This window comes from Littorina saxatilis, linkage group LG1 (assembly GCF_037325665.1).
Source record: "Littorina saxatilis isolate snail1 linkage group LG1, US_GU_Lsax_2.0, whole genome shotgun sequence".
NCBI classification, from domain to species: Eukaryota; Metazoa; Mollusca; class Gastropoda; order Littorinimorpha; family Littorinidae; genus Littorina; species Littorina saxatilis.
This window is the reverse complement of record NC_090245.1, coordinates 10,982,206-11,005,924: the sequence shown is the minus strand read 5'-3', so window position 1 is coordinate 11,005,924 and position 23,719 is coordinate 10,982,206. Positions and strand designations below refer to the sequence as shown.

The window sequence follows — 23,719 nt, the reverse complement described above, 5'->3', positions numbered from 1 at the left end:
AATCATGAACTGACTATAGGCCTACATTCACACACACACACACACACACACACACACAAACACAAACACACACACCCACTGACGCACTGACATACACACACACAAACACACATACACACGCAACAGGGGCGGATCAGTTGCTTTGTAAGGGGGGGAGGCACTTTGAATCGAAAGTGAATGTGATGGGCGCAAAGCGCCCGAATTTGCTAGGGGGGTCCGGGGGCATGCCCCCCCGGAAAAAATTTTTGCCCAAAGAAGCAAAATGGTGCCATCTGGTGCCATTTGAACTTAGAAATGGTCATAGAATCAGCATAGAAAAATCTTTTTTTTTTTTTTTTTTTTTTTTCGGGGGGGGGGGGGGGGGGGGCACGTGCCCCCTGTGCCCCCCCCCTCGTCCGCCCCTGCGCAAACACTGCGAGTTGTTATAGGCCCTGTACCCGTTTTATGCGACTTGGCTCACCCGGTTTCTTCACTTGAAGTTCCGAATTCGGTCAGTTTAGCCTTTCTTTCTTTCTTCCTTTCTTTCTTCCTTTCTTTCTTTCGATGTTGCCCCGGGTCACACTCTAGATAGAAACTAAACTGTGGATTGAAATACCTGGTTTTGTTTCTTTTCTTCTCCGTGGTTTTATCAATCAGGTTTATTTTCATACTTCGTCGCGTTTGTTGAAGTTGGTGCAGTGGACCAAGGGAGGCTACTCAGAAAATGTGCACCTTTCGTTTCTAAGGATGACGGAAGTTTATGAAAATGGCGGCTGTGTGAAAAGGCAAGCCACTGTGCTTGCAGAATAAGATGCGACTGGAGGAAGGCTCCTTCACCTTTTAACATTGGTGAGCATAGATAGAAAATAATCATTAATAAAGTCACCATTTATGCTGCTTTAGCGTTGGAGTAAATGAATACGGAATAAATTTCATACATCTGAAACCTGAGTGATAGTTGTACTTTGTTGTACTTGATTTAATTTGCGGGTTCAGACTACAGGACACCTGTGCAGATGCTGTATACTGTATGTACACATCGAAACAGGATTCGCGGCGTGTAAGCCGACCCATCATTGTGTAGTTTGCTTGTTGTGGTGCCAGGATCTAAATAGCACCAGTTTTAGACGGTTTGTTTAAAGGCACAGTGACAGTGACAGTAAGTCTCCCGTAAACCATCACAGATACTGTCAGGCTTTTACACACAGTACAAACACCCTTCCATTTGAACGCTCACCAAACGGAAACATCCTAGGTGCCCTCTGTAAAGAGCGAGCAATTTTCAAATAATTTATTTTTGCGTGGTTTATCTTACCCCTGAGCCATCGTGGAACCCGTGTGATCAAGTTTCCCTTTTTACATTTAGTCAAGTTTTGACAAAATGTTTTAACGTAAAGGGGGAAATCGAGACGAGGGTGTGGTGTATGTGTGTGTGTGTGTGTGTGTGTGTGTGTGTAGAGCGATTCAGAGAAAACTACTGTCCGACCGATCTTCATGAAACTTGACATGAGAGATCCTGAGTATGGTATCTCTAGACGTTTTTTCATTTTTTTGATAAATGTCTTTGATGACGTCATATCTGGCTTTTTGTGAAAGTTGAGGCGGCACTGTCACGCTCTCATTTTTCAACCAAATTGGTTGAAATTTTGGTCAAGTAATGAATGCGACTCGCTGTGAGCTTATCTGCAATAGCACGGTATTAAGTACCTCTGACTATGCACGAAACAAATGGCTGTGGTTCACAAGAACTCTAGCGATGGCTTTTGACTGTTCAGAGGAACTGGCGATAGGTATAAACCGTCGTCTGCTACGAGAACCATGACCTTGCGTGAACCTGCTTCCGGGCTTTTCTTTTTTCAAACTTTCAAAACTTCGAATTGTACTGATCTTGTCTTGATGAAAAAAGAATTCTTTTATGATTTAAGAACGTTTGTGTAACAAGCTGTCAATTTATTATTTAGATTTTAAAAGTTAGGTCTAGCGCCAAAACGCACCACGGTCCGATTGTCTCTGACACTCTCTCCGCAAAATTAATTCTTTAAAAATTGCTCGCTCTTTACGTAGGGCACCTAGGATGTTCCCATTTGGTGAGCGTTCAAATGGAAGGGTGTTTGTACTGTGTGTAAAAGCCTGACAGTATCTGTGATGGTTTACGGGAGGCTTACTGTGCCTTTAATTTTTTTATTTTTTTTAATTAGGAAATCGATCCATGAGCAGGGTCTTCATTCTCTCTAGTACAGTAGTAGCAGACTTGTCAGTACTTGAGCCTTCAGTTTTCGTAACCAACTCATCGTTTCTCGAGCAACAGCTGACAGTTTTAGTACACAGTTAATTCAATCCTGAAGGCATGTTAGAACTTTAGTTAGTGCTGAATGATATCCCACAAATTCCTTTGGTCGTCGTCGTAATGGCATCAGTATTTCAATTGTGTTCCTGTTTTTGTTTATAGCAGTATGAGGCGTGCTTTTTTACTTGTTAAATACCACCAACCCCACACTGCAGGGCACACACACACACACACACACACACACACACACACACACACACACACACACGCACACACGCACACACACACACACACACATAGAGAGATCTATAGCTTCTTTCATTAAGTTTCAACCTTTTACTATTTACTGCAGTCTCTTTCATTTAAATTCCTTTTATTTCCAGAGGGAAAACAAGCAGCTTTGGCACTGGCAGACCGTAATACATGTAAAAGAAATGAGAAGACCACCTTCAGTCATGAACTGTCTGCAGTGAAAACATCTTGGGCAGCAGTTAGCATGGCTGATGTGCGGTCAGTCAGCTCAGGCCATGAGCAAGATGTATAGAAGTCCCAGTCAGCCAGAGCTGCAATCCCTACAGGCCTGCCACACCACAGGAATATGGCGTCGTGACCCTATGCTGCCCCTCAAATGCCTGATAGATACCAAGGCCAGCACAGCATCTGAGGACTCGACCTCCAAAGACAAGCAGCCAAAGAGGAAAGGCAGAAAGAAGTTGCTGAAGAGACGGAAATCTGTAGCCTCCGTTTCTTGCCCAATAGTTGGAGGATCACCAACCCGCCCTCAGGATGGCGTCACAGCCGCCAGTCAAACTTCAGAGCAGGAGAAAGGGCAGACTCTTCGCCTTCCTGGAGTGCCAATGAGTTCAGCACGTATTGATGTGTTGTCTGTGCCAGCCATGAGAACTACAGGTGTGCTTTCGAACCTTGTGAGTCAGCCATTTGAGCGCAGGAAGAAACTGCCTTTGCTGGTGGCAATAAAACCTGAGAATGAGAAGTCAGAGAAAGAACGATTTATGCGTGCTGGGTTTAACTACAATCCTTATTTTGTGTACCGCTGTCCTGCTGACGAAGAAGCAATGGAGCGCTTCAATACACCGTCTGACCGCTATGTACAGATAGTAAGTGGATTTTCTGTTTTGCAGCCGGAGACATAACTAGCCTACTGGCTTTATCTTGGATTCTGTGGCTTTAAAGATAAGTTGTAAAGTAGCAGAATGTTTTGCTTTCATACATTGTTGCTATGTGGTTTCAACTTGTTGGATCAGTCATAAGTAAAACTGGTAAACACTTTCTTCTTCTTCTTCAGCGTTCGACGATGGCTGTGTCTAGATTCTTTGGCCCGTGATGTTGACGAAGTGGGCTGTCATTTCCAGGTCCTGAGTGCTGCCCCATAGCTTGGTGTGCAGCGATGTCCCTGTGGGCCAGAAGCGTTTTCTCTCACTGCAGTGGAGTCGGCAGGTCTGCAGGAAGTGGTCCGGTGTCTGGTCCGCCTCTCCACAATGGCACAGGGCTGACTGTCTGATGCCAATCCTTTTTAGGTGGCTGTTTAGGCCACAGTGGCCTGTCCGGAGGTGTAAGAAAATGGTCTGCTCGTGACGAGTGAGCTGATGGAGGGCATCTTCGTGTGGATTATATCCATTGTTTTTCTTTTTGAAGGTGGATTTTTGCCTGTTTCGGATTAGGGTTCTGGCTTCACTGTAAGTGAGATTAGAGGGTTGCTGCTCAGTTTTGCTGCCCTCCTTTGCCAGCCGATCCGCCACTTCGTTGCCCACAATCCCCGTGTGTGCAGGGATCCACTGCAGAACAACCGCTGTGGTTTGGGCCAGTGTGTTGATGTTCTGCATCAGGTGTTCCATGGTCGAGTCTGGATTTCCCGAACACAAGGCCTGGAGTGCTGACAAAGAGTCTGAAAGAAAGACAGCTTTCTTGGGACGGTTTTCCCACTGCAGGGCTGTCTCTGTGGCTTTGTAGAGTGCCAGAACTTCAGCCTTGTAGTTGGAGCACAATCTCCCTCCGGATGTTGACACAGAGACTGGGGGCAGGCCTGGTTTCTTGATGAATACGCCACATCCTTCGTTTCTTGTGGCGTCTTCAGCTGATCCGTCGGTAAAGATGTGTGTCCATCTAGCTGCAGGGTAGCGCTTGTCAATCTCCTCCATTGTTAGAGCTTTCAGCACAGCGTCACTCTGGTCTTCCTTCACAGTAATGCCAGGGATGGTGGTTCTGACTTCAGCTTTAAGGGTTTTGGGGGCCAGTTGGTTGGATCAAGTCTCTCGCACAGTTCGATGTTTGCCGTCAAGATGTCAGCCTGCATGCGTTGCTCTTCCTTGACAAGATGGTTCAAGCTTTTCCGTTTTAGCCTGTTCTTTGTCAGGCTTTTTAGTTTGTCATGCAGGGGATGGTCTGGTAGCCTCTTCATCTTTTCGGCATGTGCAAGAAGCTTGCTTCGCTGTCGGCTCTCAAGGGGTTCAACTCAAACTGTCTTTTCCATTGCGGCAATGGGAGTGGATTTCATGGCGCCAAGGATTATCCTGAGGCCAAAGTTTTGGACCCGGTCCAGTTTGTTGGTGTGCGTCTTGGCTGCGGTTGCCCAAGCACTTGCTCCATGATCCATACTCCAGCACAGGGCGAACTGATCCTGTGTACACAGTCTCCAGTATCTTGGAGTTGGCCCCCCAATGTGTTCCCGAGAGCTTCTTCATCAAGGCAAGCCTCTTGATCCCCCTTTTCTCCATGTCTTCGATCTGGGGCTTCCAAGAGAGACGTGGATCCAGTTTTACCCCGAGAAAAGTGGGTTGTCTTCGTTCAGCAGCTTGGTGAGCTTCCACAGCTTGTTTGTGTCTTTTTCCAGGTTTAGGGAAGAGTTTTTTTCATGCCATGCTGCGCGAGTTTGTTGAAGCTTCTGGCGTGTGTATTCTGCTTTGGCTTTGTTGTGGGAGGCTGTATTCTGGTCTGTAGGGGATTGTTCCATCTTCTCTCTGAGTTCGGTGACGGTGTTGTGGAGTTGTTGGAGCTCGTTGTTCTAACCAGGGGTGTAGGTCTTCCTTCTGCCTCTGGGTATTGAGTCCTTTGCTGCATTCAGGATGGCTGCAGTGAAGAACTCTACTTTGCTGTTTAGGTGATGTTGCCCGAAGTTGAGATTTTTGCAGTTTGTTTCTGCTTTACTTTGGAAGTTTGTCCAATTTGCTTTTTTGTAGTTCCAGCTTGGGCACTGCTTTCTGCTGGAAGGCCTAGCTAGAGTCTTGCTCAATGTGGAGGGTGATAGGTTTGTGGTTGCTTTCTCCTAGCTGTTGTTCCACCTGTCGTCGCGTGACTTTGGCTACATCGTCCGTTGCGATGGCAAGGTCTGGGCAGCTTGTTGTTCGCCACGCCCTGGAGTAGTAGGTGTGGGGGTCATCAGGGTGGTTGATGAGCACCATCTGATTGGTGATGATCCAGTCTTCCACCTCTTCGCCTTTGTGGTCAAGATTCGGGGGTGATGATCCAGTCTTCCACCTCTTCGCCTTTGTGGTCAAGATTCGGGTAGCCCCAACTGGGAGAGTGGCTGTTGAAATCTCCAACAATTATCCACCTTTCTCTTTCAGGCTGAAGAGCTTGGACTGGAGTCGGACCGGTTTTGGTGGTGGGGAGTAGATGTTGAATATGGACAATGGTTTGCTTTCTAGTAGAAGTTTGATTCCAAGGACTTCTGTGTCTTCGCCTGCAGAGTAGACTTCTGCCGCTGGGTGGGTGTTCTTTACCAGGGTGAGGAGTCCTCCTTTTGGCCCATTATCTCGGTCTCTTCTAAAGGTCTCGTAGCCTCTGATGGAGAAGCGATGATTTAGGTTGAGATGAGTCTCCTGTATACAGCAGACATCGATGGTTTGGTTCTTGAGGAAGTTTTGGAGCTCGAGCTTCTTGGCTCGGACTCCCTCAGCATTCCACTGGCAGATCTTGAGGTTGTAGCCGGTCGCTTTACTCTGCCCCGTACCAGCTACATGATGGGGGTCAGAGATATCAGTCGCTGGGAGTGGGCCCCTTTGAGGCTGGGGGCCCGGAACCGTCTCTGCCTGGCTTCCCACAGAGACGACACCATCACGTTTCAATGATGTAGACACAACCATATTTGTTGGTGATGCTTAGACACTCGGTTCTCACCTCACCCTGAAGGTCAGTGTCTTCCGTCTTCGGTAGGCCTTCGTGGGTGTGATTTTGAACTTTTCCTTGTCCTAGACAAGTTTCCTCACACGGATTCTGGCCCTCATCTGGCCGGGTTTGACTTCCGAGTGTTCTTCTCCTAGGAAAGCTGCCTGTCAGGGCTGACGAGTCTTTCCAACCCGGCGCTTGTAAAAGCAGCAAAACATGGGGCATCTTCATCTGCTAAAACAGCCGTTGGGAGCTCCTCGTCCACCTGTTTTACCGTTGGGATGTGAGACTAAGGGTCCTCTTCCGCCTTCACAGCCGTTGGGAGTACACTCTCCTCGTCCGCCTGGTCAGCCGTTGGGACGTAGAGTCTTTGTAGGTAACCCATACCTGGGGGTTTGGTTCATGGGCGCCAGGGCGTGTCCACGCACCGGTGGGCCTGCATGCCGCATGTTCGGGGCCAAACCTCCTCCGCGCCCTTGCAATTCTGCCTGGGGACTTAAGGCCCCCAGTTACCACCCAACACCTCATGGAGGGTTGCTTTAAAGCTTGCATAGGACTTGATGTGGAGAGGCTTACTGGCAGGGAGAGACTTACGCAAGGCTGCTCTCTTTTTTGCCGGTGCTACAAGCAGCTTGGCTAGCCGGCGGTGAAGGCTGAAAGCGGGATGTGACAAGCACATGTATGTACACCAACACGCTGCGGGCGCATCACACAACCATTCGTTGGGCTGGTAAACACCAAAAAGACGAACAATTCTATTTCTTATTATCCTCACAGTAATTGCATGTGCCAGTTTACAGTGCCTGTGGCATGTAGGTTGCAGTATAACCATTTAATTTGTGGTGGCTAATTGTCAACAGAATATTTTGTTCTGCTTATGTTCAGGACAAAGTGTGTCTGTGCTTGTGTATCTGTCTGTCTGTTGTTCGATTTGTTTCTGCTATTTTCAGTATGTGTAGGTAAGAGGCTTGGTTTTGAAATGATGGAATTCTTTTTCCACAGGCTGTTCACATCATGGATAGAGCTATCATCCATTTTGGCACCTATGAAGAGTTTGAAGAGCGAACAGGTGGCCGCATCTTGTCAAAGTCACAGATTATTTCTCTGGTCAGAAAATATCTGAAGAAAGAGGATTTAGAGTCAGAAATACAGGTGAGTAGCTACTTGAAAGAATGGGACAGGTAAAACTGTTGAGAAATCTGGAATAGCACGATCATCTGAGTTGAAGTTTCAGGTGTGAAGGCCCGTCCATACACTCCCGTCCGACCCTGTCCACACTTGACTTATGCTCAAAATGGCCCACGTGGGAGCGCCGTAGCGTGCTGTGATCGCGAAGCGTTATTTGCAGAAGAATAGCGCGTGTTCTAATTTCTATGACACAGACATAGAACGACGGAAATTTGACCAATCAGAGCAAACCAGAGCGATGACGTCAGCTGCTCGCGGCGCGGCAGTCGAATGCAACTGAACTTTCTTGTCAGGAGACCCGCTCCACTGTGATACCGCGTTGTGAAAAAAATCGTCGATGTGTGGCCACTCGGCAATTCCCGCGCTACGCACAAAACGGCCTGCGGCGCATAGAGCGTAAAACGGCGTCCAAATGTGGTCCCCGCTTTATTGGTTTGACTAGAGTTCCTTTTCTTTTTGTTGTCCATCCATCTTCTTTTCATACCTTTTTGTTGTCCATCCATCTTCTTTTCATACCTTTTTGTTGTCCATCCATCTTCTTTTCATACCTTTTTGTTGTCCATCCATCTTCTTTTCATACCTTTTTGTTGTCCATCCATCTTCTTTTCATACCTTTTTGTTGTCCATCCATCTTCTTTTCATACCTTTTTGTTGTCCATCCATCTTCTTTTCATGCCTTTTTGTTGTCCCTCCATCTTCTTTTCATACCTTTTTGTTGTCCATCCATCTTCTTTTCATACCTTTTTGTTGTCCATCCATCTTCTTTTCATACCTTTTTGTTGTCCATCCATCTTCTTTTCATACCTTTTTGTTGTCCATCCATCTTCTTTTCATACCTTTTTGTTGTCCATCCATCTTCTTTTCATACCTTTTTGTTGTCCATCCATCTTCTTTTCATACCTTTTTGTTGTCCATCCATCTTCTTTTCATACCTTTTTGTTGTCCATCCATCTTCTTTTCATACCTTTTTGTTGTCCATCCATCTTCTTTTCATACCTTTTTGTTGTCCATCCATCTTCTTTTCATACCTTTTTGTTGTCCATCCATCTTCTTTTCATACCTTTTTGTTGTCCAACCATCTTCTTTTCATACCTTTTTGTTGTCCATCCATCTTCTTTTCATACCTTTTTGTTGTCCATCCATCTTCTTTTCATACCTTTTTGTTGTCCATCCATCTTCTTTTCATACCTTTTTGTTGTCCATCTTCTTTTCATACCTTTTTGTTGTCCATCCATCTTCTTTTCATACCTTTTTGTTGTCCATCTTCTTTTCATGCCTTTTTGTTGTCCATCCATCTTCTTTTCATGCCTTTTTGTTGTCCATCCATCTTCTTTTCATACCTTTTTGTTGTCCATCCATCTTCTTTTCATACCTTTTTGTTGTCCATCCATCTTCTTTTCATACCTTTTTGTTGTCCATCCATCTTCTTTTCATACCTTTTTGTTGTCCATCCATCTTCTTTTCATACCTTTTTGTTGTCCATCCATCTTCTTTTCATACCTTTTTGTTGTCCATCCATCTTCTTTTCATACCTTTTTGTTGTCCATCCATCTTCTTTTCATACCTTTTTGTTGTCCATCCATCTTCTTTTCATACCTTTTTGTTGTCCATCCATCTTCTTTTCATGCCTTTTTGTTGTCCCTCTATCTTCTTTTCATACCTTTTTGTTGTCCATCCATCTTCTTTTCATACCTTTTTGTTGTCCATCCATCTTCTTTTCATACCTTTTTGTTGTCCATCCATCTTCTTTTCATACCTTTTTGTTGTCCATCCATCTTCTTTTCATACCTTTTTGTTGTCCATCCATCTTCTTTTCATACCTTTTTGTTGTCCATCCATCTTCTTTTCATACCTTTTTGTTGTCCATCCATCTTCTTTTCATACCTTTTTGTTGTCCATCCATCTTCTTTTCATACCTTTTTGTTGTCCATCCATCTTCTTTTCATACCTTTTTGTTGTCCATCCATCTTCTTTTCATACCTTTTTGTTGTCCATCCATCTTCTTTTCATACCTTTTTGTTGTCCATCCATCTTCTTTTCATACCTTTTTGTTGTCCATCCATCTTCTTTTCATACCTTTTTGTTGTCCATCCATCTTCTTTTCATACCTTTTTGTTGTCCATCCATCTTCTTTTCATACCTTTTTGTTGTCCATCCATCTTCTTTTCATACCTTTTTGTTGTCCATCCATCTTCTTTTCATACCTTTTTGTTGTCCATCCATCTTCTTTTCATACCTTTTTGTTGTCCATCCATCTTCTTTTCATACCTTTTTGTTGTCCATCCATCTTCTTTTCATACCTTTTTGTTGTCCATCCATCTTCTTTTCATACCTTTTTGTTGTCCATCCATCTTCTTTTCATACCTTTTTGTTGTCCATCCATCTTCTTTTCATACCTTTTTGTTGTCCATCCATCTTCTTTTCATACCTTTTTGTTGTCCATCCATCTTCTTTTCATACCTTTTTGTTGTCCATCCATCTTCTTTTCATACCTTTTTGTTGTCCATCCATCTTCTTTTCATACCTTTTTGTTGTCCATCCATCTTCTTTTCATACCTTTTTGTTGTCCATCCATCTTCTTTTCATACCTTTTTGTTGTCCATCCATCTTCTTTTCATACCTTTTTGTTGTCCATCCATCTTCTTTTCATACCTTTTTGTTGTCCAACCATCTTCTTTTCATACCTTTTTGTTGTCCATCCATCTTCTTTTCATACCTTTTTGTTGTCCATCCATCTTCTTTTCATACCTTTTTGTTGTCCATCCATCTTCTTTTCATACCTTTTTGTTGTCCATCCATCTTCTTTTCATACCTTTTTGTTGTCCATCCATCTTCTTTTCATACCTTTTTGTTGTCCATCCATCTTCTTTTCATACCTTTTTGTTGTCCATCCATCTTCTTTTCATACCTTTTTGTTGTCCATCCATCTTCTCTTCATACCTTTTTGTTGTCCATCCATCTTCTTTTCATACCTTTTTGTTGTCCATCCATCTTCTTTTCATACCTTTTTGTTGTCCATCCATCTTCTTTTCATACCTTTTTGTTGTCCATCCATCTTCTTTTCATACCTTTTTGTTGTCCATCCATCTTCTTTTCATACCTTTTTGTTGTCCATCCATCTTCTTTTCATACCTTTTGTTGTCCATCCATCTTCTTTTCATACCTTTTGTTGTCCATCCATCTTCTTTTCATGCCTTTTTGTTGTCCATCCATCTTCTTTTCATACCTTTTTGTTGTCCATCCATCTTCTTTTCATACCTTTTTGTTGTCCATCCATCTTCTTTTCATACCTTTTTGTTGTCCATCCATCTTCTTTTCATACCTTTTTGTTGTCCCTCCATCTTCTTTTCATATCTTTTTGTTGTCCATCCATCTTCTTTTCATACCTTTTTGTTGTCCATCCATCTTCTTTTCATACCTTTTTGTTGTCCATCCATCTTCTTTTCATACCTTTTTGTTGTCCATCCATCTTCTTTTCATACCTTTTTGTTGTCCATCCATCTTCTTTTCATACCTTTTTGTTGTCCATCCATCTTCTTTTCATACCTTTTTGTTGTCCCTCCATCTTCTTTTCATACCTTTTTGTTGTCCATCCATCTTCTTTTCATACCTTTTTGTTGTCCATCCATCTTCTTTTCATACCTTTTTGTTGTCCATCCATCTTCTTTTCATACCTTTTTGTTGTCCATCCATCTTCTTTTCATACCTTTTTGTTGTCCATCCATCTTCTTTTCATACCTTTTTGTTGTCCATCCATCTTCTTTTCATACCTTTTTGTTGTCCATCTTCTTTTCATACCTTTTTGTTGTCCGTCCATCTTCTTTTCATACCTTTTTGTTGTCCATCCATCTTCTTTTCATACCTTTTTGTTGTCCATCCATCTTCTTTTCATACCTTTTTGTTGTTCATCCATCTTCTTTTCATACCTTTTTGTTGTCCATCCATCTTCTTTTCATACCTTTTTGTTGTCCATCCATCTTCTTTTCATACCTTTTTGTTGTCCATCCATCTTCTTTTCATACCTTTTTGTTGTCCATCCATCTTCTCTTCATACCTTTTTGTTGTCCCTCCATCTTCTTTTCATACCTTTTTGTTGTCCATCCATCTTCTTTTCATACCTTTTTGTTGTCCATCCATCTTCTTTTCATACCTTTTTGTTGTCCATCCATCTTCTTTTCATACCTTTTTGTTGTCCCTCCATCTTCTTTTCATACCTTTTTGTTGTCCCTCCATCTTCTTTTCATACCTTTTTGTTGTCCCTCCATCTTCTTTTCATATCTTTTTGTTGTCCATCCATCTTCTTTTCATACCTTTTTGTTGTCCCTCCATCTTCTTTTCATATCTTTTTGTTGTCCCTCCATCTTCTTTTCATACCTTTTTGTTGTCCCTCCATCTTCTTTTCATACCTTTTTGTTGTCCCTCCATCTTCTTTTCATATCTTTTTGTTGTCCCTCCATCTTCTTTTCATACCTTTTTGTTGTCCATCCATCTTCTTTTCATACCTTTTTGTTGTCCATCCATCTTCTTTTCATACCTTTTTGTTGTCCATCCATCTTCTTTTCATACCTTTTTGTTGTCCATCCATCTTCTTTTCATACCTTTTTGTTGTCCATCCATCTTCTTTTCATACCTTTTTGTTGTCCATCCATCTTCTTTTCATACCTTTTTGTTGTCCATCCATCTTCTTTTCATACCTTTTTGTTGTCCATCCATCTTCTTTTCATACCTTTTTGTTGTCCATCCATCTTCTTTTCATACCTTTTTGTTGTCCATCCATCTTCTTTTCATACCTTTTTCTGATGCTTTTGCTTTTCGTTTCCCTCTGTGTTTGTATCTCCTGAAGAAGCCTCCATAGGTGAACATTTGACATGGGCGGGGATATAGCTCAGTTGGTAGCGCGCTGGATTTGTATTCAGTTGGCCGCTGTCAGCGTGAGTTCGATCCCAGTTTCGGCGGAAATTTATTTCAGAGTCAAATTTGTGTGCAGACTCTCTTCGGTGTCCGAACTCCCCCCCGTGTACACTACATTGGGTGTGCACTTTAAAGATCCCACGATTGACAAAAGGGTCTTTCCTGGCAAAAATTGCTTAGGCACAGTTAATAATTGTCTACCTATACCCGTGTGACTTGGAATAATAGGCCGTGAAAGGTAAATATGCGCCGAAATGGCTGCAATTACTGGCCGTATAAAATTTCATCTCACACGGCATCACTGCAGAGCGCCTAGAACTGTACCCACGGAATATGCGCGATATAAGCCTCATTGATTGATTGATTGATGTTTTTGTGTGTGCTGTCCTTGTATTGTTGAGTACAGATTTCTTTTGCTTTTCTACTTTGTTCATCTCAATTCTCACCCACTGTCATTTTGTTGTTTAGATTAAGGAATGGATAATCATATGATTATGTAATTTTAGAAAGCAAGGTATTTGTAATTTTGCTTCAAAGCAGCATTTGAGTTGTAACATGTACCAAATTGTTGCTGAAATCGGAATTATATTTTGTCATGGCATACCTCAGTGTTTTAGCTGTACCTACTTTGGTGTCATGGGTAAAGTTTTGTCTTTAATATGGACAACATTCTTATAATTTTGCAGTTAAACCTCAGTGAAGATTTGTTATCACGTGGGTCCATGACTCAGAAGAAAGGTCGTCCACAGCTGAATGTTCGAGTTGTCAACCTCAGAGAAAACTGGTGTGAGGGTCTGCTACGTCACGAGTTGGGTAAGTGAAGATCTCATCATCAACATCCTCCTCTTTCAACTGCAAAAGCATCTCAGAGGAGAATGGAGGATAAAAAATAAAAACCTGTAAATGAGGCTCCATCTTATGTGAGTTCTAAAAATGCTTTTCTGTACTGTACTGTCTTTCACGCTTTGCTCAAGGCAAACCTGTCATGCGTTGCACCCTGCTGGAAAAGAAACCAAACTGACACATGCTGTTGCATATTAGTTTGGGGTTGTGGCTTTTAAACAATTTTTTTGAAGTTAAACTGCATGCTTTTACAATGTTTGAAATGTCATTTTTTTTAAAGTGCAGTATGTGCTGTTGTATGGAGCACAAAAGTCTAATACAAGTTGTGCTTTCTTGCTGATGTACACTGCATAATCCTTTTGACAGTATTTGAATCTTATCAAAACCTGACTTAACCTTTCAGGTACCCACTACCTGCGCAGCGTGAACACCCGTTACCAATTGTGGGGAGAACAGCGCCAGCGCAGAGACCTGAATTTGCAACACTTCAACCCAACAGAGGAGGGCTTGGCTTCGCTTCATTCTGTGCTATTTCGTGATCATCCCTTTCTGTGGAGAGCAGCGCTGCTGTACTACGTCACCCTCAAAGCTGCTCACATGTCTTTCAAAGATCTCTTCAACGATATCGCCCGCTTTGTGCACAGTCCGGACGTCCGCTGGGACTACTGCGTGCGTGCCAAGAGAGGGCAGACTGACACAACCTTTCCAGGTGAGCAACACATTTTGGGGTGTTAAATAGATGAATTCCAAAAATAACTCCATCGGGTTTGTATGGGTTGTGGAAGAGTGAATACCCTTGCCAAAACTTCTGACAAACATTGGAAGGACCAATCACTACCGAGGGATGTGTCGAAAACACATGCTCCTGTCCACGTGTTTCTGACACACCCCTCGCTAATGATTGACCCCTCCAATGTTTGTTTTGGCAAGGGTATTCACTCTTCCACAACCTATACAAACTCAACGGAGTTATTTTCAAAAATCATCTCTTAGGGTGGGTTTGATTTGTAGAGAGATAGGGAGCAGGTTGTTGGACTGAAATCTAACATTTGATACCAAACCAAAAACACTTAAAAGAAATTCAGGCAACAGAGAAGACATCACTGTGCTCTCTAATACTTTGAAACGTACTGTCCGACAGCAGTTGAGAATGACTGTGCTTTTGCCTTTGCCTTTTGCTTTTCATCAGTGAAATGAACATTCTACTGTTTGTGTTGTGTTCAGGTGCCTTCTGCAAGGACCAGGTCTACCTGGACGGTGCCCTGCAACTCTTGAAGCGGCGACGCTCTCTGGACTTTCATCTTCTGGTTCGCTTGGGGAAGGTAGCTCACAACGACATTGAGAGATTGGTGGAACATTGTCAACTGGATGGAACGCGCATCCCAAGCTTCATGACAGACCTCAGAGCGTACAGAAAGCAGCTGAATCACATAGCCACCTGCAACGGTCTGACAGACTCCTTACTTGCCGACGTTCAATAGACTGAAGTGAACAAGTGCACGGACAGTACCAGGGCGTGTTTATGTTGTTCTTACCTTGCTTTCACTGTTCTCATGCACAACGTTTTTTATCCCATGACCTGCCTCTTAATTTGTCTCTGTTAGCTGAGGAGGTCTTCTTCTTCTTCTTGGCGTTCGCAGAGGTTACACAATCAGTCCAGCACTGGTGATAAATGTTGTCGTTTTCTCCAACTCCTGTCGACTGCCGTATAGTTTGGTCTGCAAGGGAGTTGGTGACGGCCACACTTCTTTTCGTTCCTCATCTAGTAAGGGACATCGCTGTAAGATGTGTTCCGCTGTTTGGTCCTCTTGACCGCAGGCACAGGTTGGTGATGGCGCCAGCTTGAACTTTCGGTTCATGTGAGCATTGAGCCTGTTGTGGCCAGTACGCAGCCTGATGAGGTTGACTTGCTGCTCTCTGGACATTGTGTGGTAGTCATCTCTGTTTGTCCTTGGCCTCATCAATGCCTTGATGATTGTCTTCTGCTCACTAAAGCTGACACTGTTTTCAGGTTGGTCTTCCACGGCTCCTTCTTTTGCCAGCTCATCTGCCCTTTCATTTCCTGGTATCCCACAGTGTGCTGGTATCCACTGGAGGACAACTCTTCTGGTTTGTCTGACCATCTGTAATGCTTTGGCCAGCTGTGGGAGTTTGTCGTTCTCTAGGGCCTGAAGGACTGAAAGGGCGTCTGAGAGGAAGACAACTTGGTAGCAAGGGTCTGCGGAGTCCTGAACGAAGGAGGCGGCCTGCATGAGAGCTTCTGCTTCTGCTTTATAGTTTGTGCAGTGTTTGCCAGTGGCAACGCTGGATGTAGCTGTATGTCCCCCAGGGAACTGGATGAGAATGCCTGCACCTCCATTGAGCACGGCGTTAGTTGCTGATCCATCGGTGTATACATGGATCCACGCCTCTTTTGGGTACTGTTCGTCGATCAGGGCTAAGGTGAGTGCCTGTCGAGCTGTGTCATTCTGATCTTCTCCTGAGGTAACATGTGGAACACTTGTGCAGATCTGGATGCCTGGTTTCTCTGTTGCCTTGGGGGTTTCCTCTTCTTCTTGAGTCAGAGGTAGAGTGTTCTGTGGAAGGACTTCCCTGTACTGTCGAGAAAGTTTCTTGCTCTCGTGTACAAAACTGCTCCGTTTAAGCCGGTTCTTGGTGAGGTTGCTCAGTCTGTGCTTCATGGGGTGGTCGGGTAGGCACTTGAGCTTCTCGGCCTGTACCATAGTCTTGGCTTCTCTTCTCTGACAGAGGGGTTGGATGGTGGTAAGCTTCTCCATTTCCTTGATGGGCATGGATTTGCTGAGGAGGTGATTATTCTGAATAATCTGTGGTTACCATATGAATAATCCATCATCACCGAGTCTCGATCTCACCTGTCATTAGTCATTGTCTTTGATGTCAGAGTACAATTGAATCATTTATAGAGGTCATCTGTATATTTATCGTTGACTCCGGGACTACTTTCTTCAGCAAAACGATTGATATATTCTGCGGTATAAAAGTCAAACTCACGTTTGGCTAAAGATCCACAAACATTTAAACATTGAAGAAATGAAGAAAACAACAAAGAATACACATAATCTGCTGGGGTGAATAGAGCTGAGTGAAGATTATGAGTTGGCCGAAGCGGTGAGAGAGAGAGAGCGATGGAGAGAGATGAGTGATTCAAGGCGCACAACTCTAGTACGCTTCAAAGGCAACCGCTTAGATCAATCCTGATTCAAAATCCTGAGCGACGAAATAAGAATTAAAATAAAACAGTATGCTTACAGTTTTGTTCATTTGCTATTGCTTTTAGAGTATTGATGGCTAACAGAACAAGGCTGTCCCATCTGTCGTCTGCTGCAGATCTGTCGTCTGCTGCAGATCTGTCGTTTGCTACAGAATCATCGGCTACTGATCAAGTTGACCAACAACATGGAAATTGCCACTTACAAAGTTGGAGATACGGTTAAAATTAAAGGTGGCAAAGAGGGTCGGATCTTGCGTGTGTTATTTTTCAATTTTAAAGTAAACAACAGTGTCTAGGTTCAGGTCATGCAGGCAGATAGATTTAAAAGTTTTGACCTACATTACTGGCCTAAGACTGAACAACAAACATCAAAGTAAGGCTCACCTAAATGACGATTGAAGAAGTAAGTATCCAAATTTGAACACTGAAGCACAACAGCGCGAATAAGCACAAATTCAGCAATCATCCTCATCGCTTGTAAAATCACACACGCAGTCTTTTTGGCGATTGCCTCTGACAACCGACTTGGGTCACCGACTGAAACTGGCCGGTAACTGCACAGTTTCAAATGCATTGAACTGCGCAATCTCTGTAATTTGTTTTCTTAAGCAGTATTGATGACTGAATACAAAAGCAGACGTTTTATGGCGCGTTTACCAAAAAGACAAAAGGGGACTCGTTTCGCACATGAATTTGATGACACGATTTGCGGTTGCTGAAGGTTTGGCCAGCAGAAAACGGGCACTCGCAGAGTTTGTGTCAAAAAGTGGTGTTTTTTAATGAAAACGTCGCAGTAATGGGATAAAAAGCTTACACACCTCGTCTTAAATATCGTGCATAATTATTTTCCCTCGGGTAGATTTTCAGGTATTACCTCGCCAGAGGCTTGGTAATGCCTGCAAATCGACCCTAGGGAAAATATGCACGATATTTAGAACTCGGAGTGTGTAACCTATATATATGTATTCACTTTTCTTCTCTCAGGCGTACCTTTGTGATTGCTTTTGCAAAATAAGAAAGGGCCAGATTAGTTACATAGCTGAGCTGTTTTATTTCAAAGTATGGCTGGAACCAGTCTGCTTCTTCCGACAGCATCAGTAGATAAGACATTATATTTAGAATGTTGACAGTCTGTAATTTATTGCAAGATATGGTTCATCAAGAAGTATTAAATGTATCTAGTTTTACTGACTAAGAACGGTATGTAGCTTTACGCTTTGCAAAGCATAAAAATCGTATTTTGAGACGGCATGCAGTATTTTCAAATACTTGACATACAGACTCTCTCCCTATCTCCACCCATTTATGTCGTTTTGGCAACTGTGACAATAAAACTGTGAAAGGGATACATCCCGCTTTTGAGCACAGACAATAAAACCCAAAACAGCAGGGGAAAACTGCACGGATGTGAATTGTTAAACACGTTTGTCCGTTTTTTTCTCTGTGTCATAGCCTGATAAAAACCAGAGTAGAACTAGAAGCTGCCTGCTTTTATTTTTATTTATTTTTTTCATTTTCATTACTTTATTGTCCCATCGCTGGGAAATTCGGGTCGCTTCCTCCCAGTGGAAAGCTAGCAGCAACGGAGTCGCGCTACCCAGGTGTCTGCGTGTTTAGGTGTATTCAGCCACCTGCACTTATGGCAGAATGACCAAGGTCTATTACGTGCCATTGTGATGACACGGGTCTGGGTCTGGGTCTGCACATAAAGTTGACCCGTGTCCGTCCCGGCCTTCTTATTAAACGAGCAGCAGACCCTAAACATACAATCTCCTCTTTTTGTCATTTTTTGCTCAATGGAGTTTTTTTCCATATACTGGTCAGCGTTTACAGTGACTGCAGTGCATTTATTGAAACTTTTTTTTATGTTTACACATCAGCTAAAGCCTAATTAGCACATGTGTGGCAATGCATAATGTGGCATCCCTCTACTGTAGCAGTATGATCATGGTCACGGTCAGAAATTAACATGTGAAGTTAATGCTTGTCGATAATGTTAGCCCCAAACTTACACCATTGAACAGGGAGGGGTAACTACAAAGTACAATAAAATAACAACTTATCATCCATTACTGGATATTGAAAAATGCTATTGTGCACATTTTGAATAAAATAACAACTTATCATCCATTACTGGATATTGAAAAATGCTATTGTGCACATTTTGAATATTTTTCTCGGTGTCAGTTTCTACAGATTTGTTTCTCCAAAACTACTCAAGGTGTTAAAAAGAAACATGAATTTGTTTTAGTCTGGTGAAAAAAACCAGAAAAAAGGTAATGTTTCCTTTTGACTGAATACAATCTGAGGGGATAATGGAGATATTACATGTATTCCCTCAGATATGAAGTCAAATGTTTCTGTAATGTCTTTGTTCACATGGGAGTGGGTTGGGGGGGGGGGGGAGGGGAGTGGAGGTAGTATTTATTTAAATCAAGAGGGAAGAGAGTAGGTGTGAGGGAAAGAAAGCTTGTACATATATATATATGTTGTTTTGCAGGTGTGTCAGTGCTTTAGTATACAAGTGCCAAAATGTTTGTTGATGTTGTAATTCACTGAAAAATATGTATGCCTTGCTTTACAATGCCAGTGTATTTTTAGCTTTATCATGCCAGTCAATATTTAGCTTTACTATGCCAGTGTATATTTCGCTTTACCATGCTTAGCTTTACTATGCCAGTGTATATTTAGCTTTACCATGCCAGTGTATGTTTAGTTTTACCTTGCCAGTGTGTTTTTAGCTTTGTCATGCCAGTGTATATTTAGCTTTACATGCCAGTGTATATTTAGCTTTACCATGCCAGTATTTATTTAGCTTTTCCCTGCCAGTTAATGTTTAGCTTAACCTTGCCAGACAGACAAACACTTATGATACAAATAATGAAGTTATCTCAAAATCGTCAATGAAACTCCCTTGCAAGATGACAGCGAGGTAATATTAAAATGCCCCCAAAAAGGAAAATGGTTACTAAAATTAATGTTAAATTTGAAAGGCACATCACATAAACATATTTACATATTTATCCCTTTCAATTAAAGGGGCTTTTTGAACCATATATTTTACAACAATTTTTTATTGTATTTATTGGATGGTATACATAGGGAGAGCAATCAATTAAGTTATGGGATCATGAATCACTCACACACAGGAAATCATGAATGCAAAATCAGACTGTGAATGGCAAGTCTGGGTATGATAGTTATTATGGACAAGCTCCTTCTACACAAAGCTTTGAGAAGTGTAACTGCTGTGATTTATTATGTATTATCTTGGTATTTTTTTAATTCAAATTTAGTTCTAGTAACAAGATCAGTCATGCCATTTTGTGTGCAGTGAATGTTGTTGTTTTGTAGTTGTGATTTAGAGAACTGGTTTTTCTAGTGTTTCGATGCAAAGGTAGAAGTCGGCGAAACACGGTGGTTCGCTCAGTTTGTATTTTATGTTGAATAATCACCGATCGACTCAAGGAACTTAACTTTGAACATGATTAGTTTACATGACTGTAAAAAACATGCAATCCTTCTTTTTCATACTGTCAGTTGTGTATGTCCTGATATTCGGTATGTTCTGGGGTGTTAGATTTACATTTGTATTAGTTGTGATAGATATGACACAGTGCATTTGCCTCAAGAAGATAATTAATATTCTGTAGTGTCATTTTCTCATGATGGTAAATTTTGGTCAGTGATCTCAATATGTGCCATTATATTCATTAAAGGATCAGGATCTCATTGCGAGCACGAACTGGGCTTGAAGTTTTAGTTTTTGGCCTTTGCTTGTTCGTTCATGGGCTGAAACTCCCACGGCTTTTACGTGTATGACCGTTTTTACCCCGCCATTTAGGCAGCCATATGCCGCTTTTGGAGGAAGCATGCTGGGTATTTTCGTGTTTCTATAACCCACCGAACTCTGACATGGATTACAGGATCTTTTTCGTGCGCACTTGGTCTTGTGCTTGCGTGTACACACGGGGGGTGTTCGGACACCGAGGAGAGTCTGCACACAACGTTGACTCTGAGAAATAAATCTCTCGCCGAACGTGGGGACGAACTCACGCTGACAGCGGCCAACTGGATACAAATCCAGCGCGCTACCGATTGAGCTACATCCCCGCCCGTTTTTGGCCTTTACTTTTAGGTGGGTTTGTCTTGAGTGAATTCTACTGTAGTTCATTTTAGCCTAGCTCAGTGAAATTTCTCCCAATTCTGTTTGGCTGTTTGTTTGCATGTTAACGTTTGTAAGTCCTACAGATTGCTAACAGAGTTGGAATGGGTTATTTTCATTAAACTGTTTTTGCATTTTGTTTCCCCAACCCTGTTTGTGTACCGTTTGCAATACAGTGTTTACATACTGCATTTCACTGTACTTATCAGAGCATTTAACGTTTATTTTTCCTTTTGAGATGCAGTCCCCCCACCCCCTCACGCTTTCAAATGGCCACGGTGTTATTTTGAGTTAAAGTGGTTATTAGAATATTATAATCTCATACATGTATATATATATTCTTTGCATTTTCAATGGTAGGTGATGAATGTACACAGTGTTAAGATTGACACCATATTGTTGTAGCAAAATATTTTATATTTATTCTATTTATACATGTACTTTTTTACCTGTGATGTGAACAATAAACAGTCACAATTACTTTTACCTGTGATGTTTGTGCCACAAATATAGTCATTTACCATAGACTGACGTGCCAATAGATACCTATTATATTATTGTTGTGCATGGTTCAACATTAAAAATACCTTCCATCCTTTCTAAAGGATCATGTGAAACATTGGATGTCAGCATCTTTCCACTTGCACTCATACCAAAAATAAATAGCCTGGCTGCATCCTGTGCCGTGTGGGACATTTTCGCTGCATTCATTTTGCAGATGATTTGACCTGAACAGGCATGGTACTGAAGGAATGGCAGTTTCAGCTGAAATAAAAGTTTCAGCTGAAATAAAGCCGGGGGTCCAGGGGGCCGCTTAGGCCCCCTTGCGGGGTCAAGGGGCGGCGCCCCATGTGGGGGTCAGGGGGCAACGCCCCCTGAAGCTGACGACTTTTTACTAATTCAAATGTGTTTAGTGCCCTCTCCTTGAAGCTCAAAGGGATATAAGTGAAAGATAACAAGGCTTGAGTAAGAAAAAATAATAATCTCAAGTCAATCAGCAGATTTTTTTTTTTTTTTTTTTTCGGATTTTTTTTTTTCTTTTTTTTTTTCGGATTTTCGTTTTCGGCGGATTTCCGCCGATCGGCGGAAGAGTACCATGCCTGCTGAATTCAACCCTGCTGTGACCTTGAAATTTGCCAAAGATCAACCAAACTTGCTTCAGGTCTGGAAGTCATCAAAACCTAGTCGTGTGTAAAGCTTCAAAGGTATAGCTTCAATAACATCCGTGAAAACGTCCACGCTAAAATGTTTGTACACGGGCGTCCTTCTGCCTTCCGGCCCTATAACACGTACTGCTCCTTACTTAGACTCTCCCGATTGTTCAGTGAGTCAAAAACTGCATTGCAAAATGTTGAAGTGACTTCCCTGAAGTTGAAGTGACTACCCTCAAATGTTTCATTCACCCTTGTGTGATGTTGGGCATTTCAAACTTATTTAAATTTGTTGTCATTTTCCCCTTTGTAATTTTGTTTTAAAGGTGGTAGTTTCTACTTGTGCCGAAAAAAATTTGAAAAATGCACCTGCACACTGTGGTGCTGCTTCAATGCACTATGTACTAAAATTCATGTGCAATTCACCGGGAAATGGCCTTGAATTGTATTCAAATTAAAACTACATTGTAATGTATTCAAATTAAAACTACATTGTAACCAGTCAAAGTTGGTTCTTGCTGACTACGGGTCATGCCCAAATTTTCAGCCATTTTAGGACTTAAAATATTTTTTTGAGGAGCAGGAAAATGACAGGAATAGAGTGAACCAATGTACAGATATACTTTTTGCAAAGAACCCATGCATTGTATTCCCGCAGTGGGGCACTGCGGTTATGAAATTAAAGGCCCCTCCTGTTTTTGGAACCGCAGGAGCTTTCTAGTTTGCTGTTAGGTAGATTTTTGGTTCCTCTTTCCTGTCATGCTCTCTTTTTCTTCATGAATTCTTTTCTTTTTTCTGCCTTCTTGCTCATTCACCTGTATTTTTTCCAAAAATCTCTTCTCTTGCTGCTTGTCTCGCGATTCATGTATAGTTTAATCTGTTAGTGTTCTGATGTAAGTCCAGCAGTAGATAGGTTAAGCCTATTTTAACATACTGGAAACTGGTAATCTTCCAGTAGGTATTAATTTAGTTTTACTAAAGCCTGCTGGGACACAAGTAATGGGTTAGTGCATTTGTAAACAGGAATCGCTTGACAAGTGGCCCCCTTCATCCCCCCCTTCCTCGTCCTGATATGGCTCTGCGTGGTCGGCTGGACGTTAAGCAACAAATAAACAAACAAACAAACATGCATTGTATTGAGCTGTTTTTATGATTGTTTTCTTTGATTTCAATACAATGTGGAACATCACCTGAATTTTGTTGAGTTCATATTCTGTGTGTCTGTTCGTCTTGTCGTGTGATTACCATCCTGACAAATGACTTTCAAACACGTATAACATCTAAGACACAGACAGTTAAAGTTAATGTGAAGCTAAGACCGCTTGGCTTTACAATATTATGTCTGTGACATGAAATTCAAAAGTGTGTACCGTACCTTCCGGGTGACAAGGCGCTACAGCACATAAGGCGCACCCCCTTCTTTTTAACAAAAAATGTAATCCAGTCACCCATTGGGCGCAGGGGGCCGATAGGGCGCACCAAAATTCAAAAAGTATACTGGTAACAAACGGTCGAAGAATGAAAATTAAGCCGCACATCAAAGGAAGAATACAGAGTGGAAATGACCCAGTTTTTGCCATGAGAGGTGGTTCCCCTGTCATATCTGAGAGAGGAAACACTTCCTGCACCGGGGTCAGTGACCGAGTTTAACAGAGTGGAAATATGTGTGCTCTGTGTGTGCCGCGAGATCAAAGGCAGGTCCATTGTGATAGCTGGGTGGCTTGAGAGCTCGAGGAAATTTGGCCAGGGCAATATCTAGTAGCTGAAACATGCATTATCACAAGTTGTTTGACTGGTACTCAGGCGGTCTCTTTGATTTTTTTTGTATTTCATACACG

At 42.3% G+C, this 23,719-nt stretch overlaps 1 protein-coding gene across 1 annotated transcript; it reads left to right on the top strand.

Moving 5' to 3' along the window:
* The first annotated feature begins 692 nt into the window (after window positions 1–692).
* LOC138961432 (microtubule-associated tyrosine carboxypeptidase 1-like) lies at window positions 693–23,514 on the top strand. The gene is made up of 7 exons (XM_070333082.1): window positions 693–828; window positions 2,650–3,384; window positions 7,394–7,543; window positions 13,177–13,303; window positions 13,737–14,042; window positions 14,558–14,945; window positions 16,141–23,514. The coding sequence occupies exons 2-6, from the start codon at window positions 2,770–2,772 to the stop codon at window positions 14,812–14,814; spliced, it is 1,455 nt and encodes a 484-aa protein (XP_070189183.1). The 5' UTR covers window positions 693–828; window positions 2,650–2,769; the 3' UTR covers window positions 14,815–14,945; window positions 16,141–23,514.
* The last annotated feature ends 205 nt before the right edge of the window (window positions 23,515–23,719 follow it).

Bases quoted from the DNA above. Each gene is read 5' to 3' on its own strand.
- LOC138961432 (XM_070333082.1), top strand. From the start codon at position 2,770: ATGTGCGGTCAGTCAGCTCAGGCCATGAGCAAGATGTATAGAAGTCCC. The intron at 3,385-7,393 runs GTAAGTGGATTT...CTTTTTCCACAG, and splicing joins CTGACCGCTATGTACAGATA to GCTGTTCACATCATGGATAG. The intron at 7,544-13,176 runs GTGAGTAGCTAC...ATAATTTTGCAG, and splicing joins ATTTAGAGTCAGAAATACAG to TTAAACCTCAGTGAAGATTT.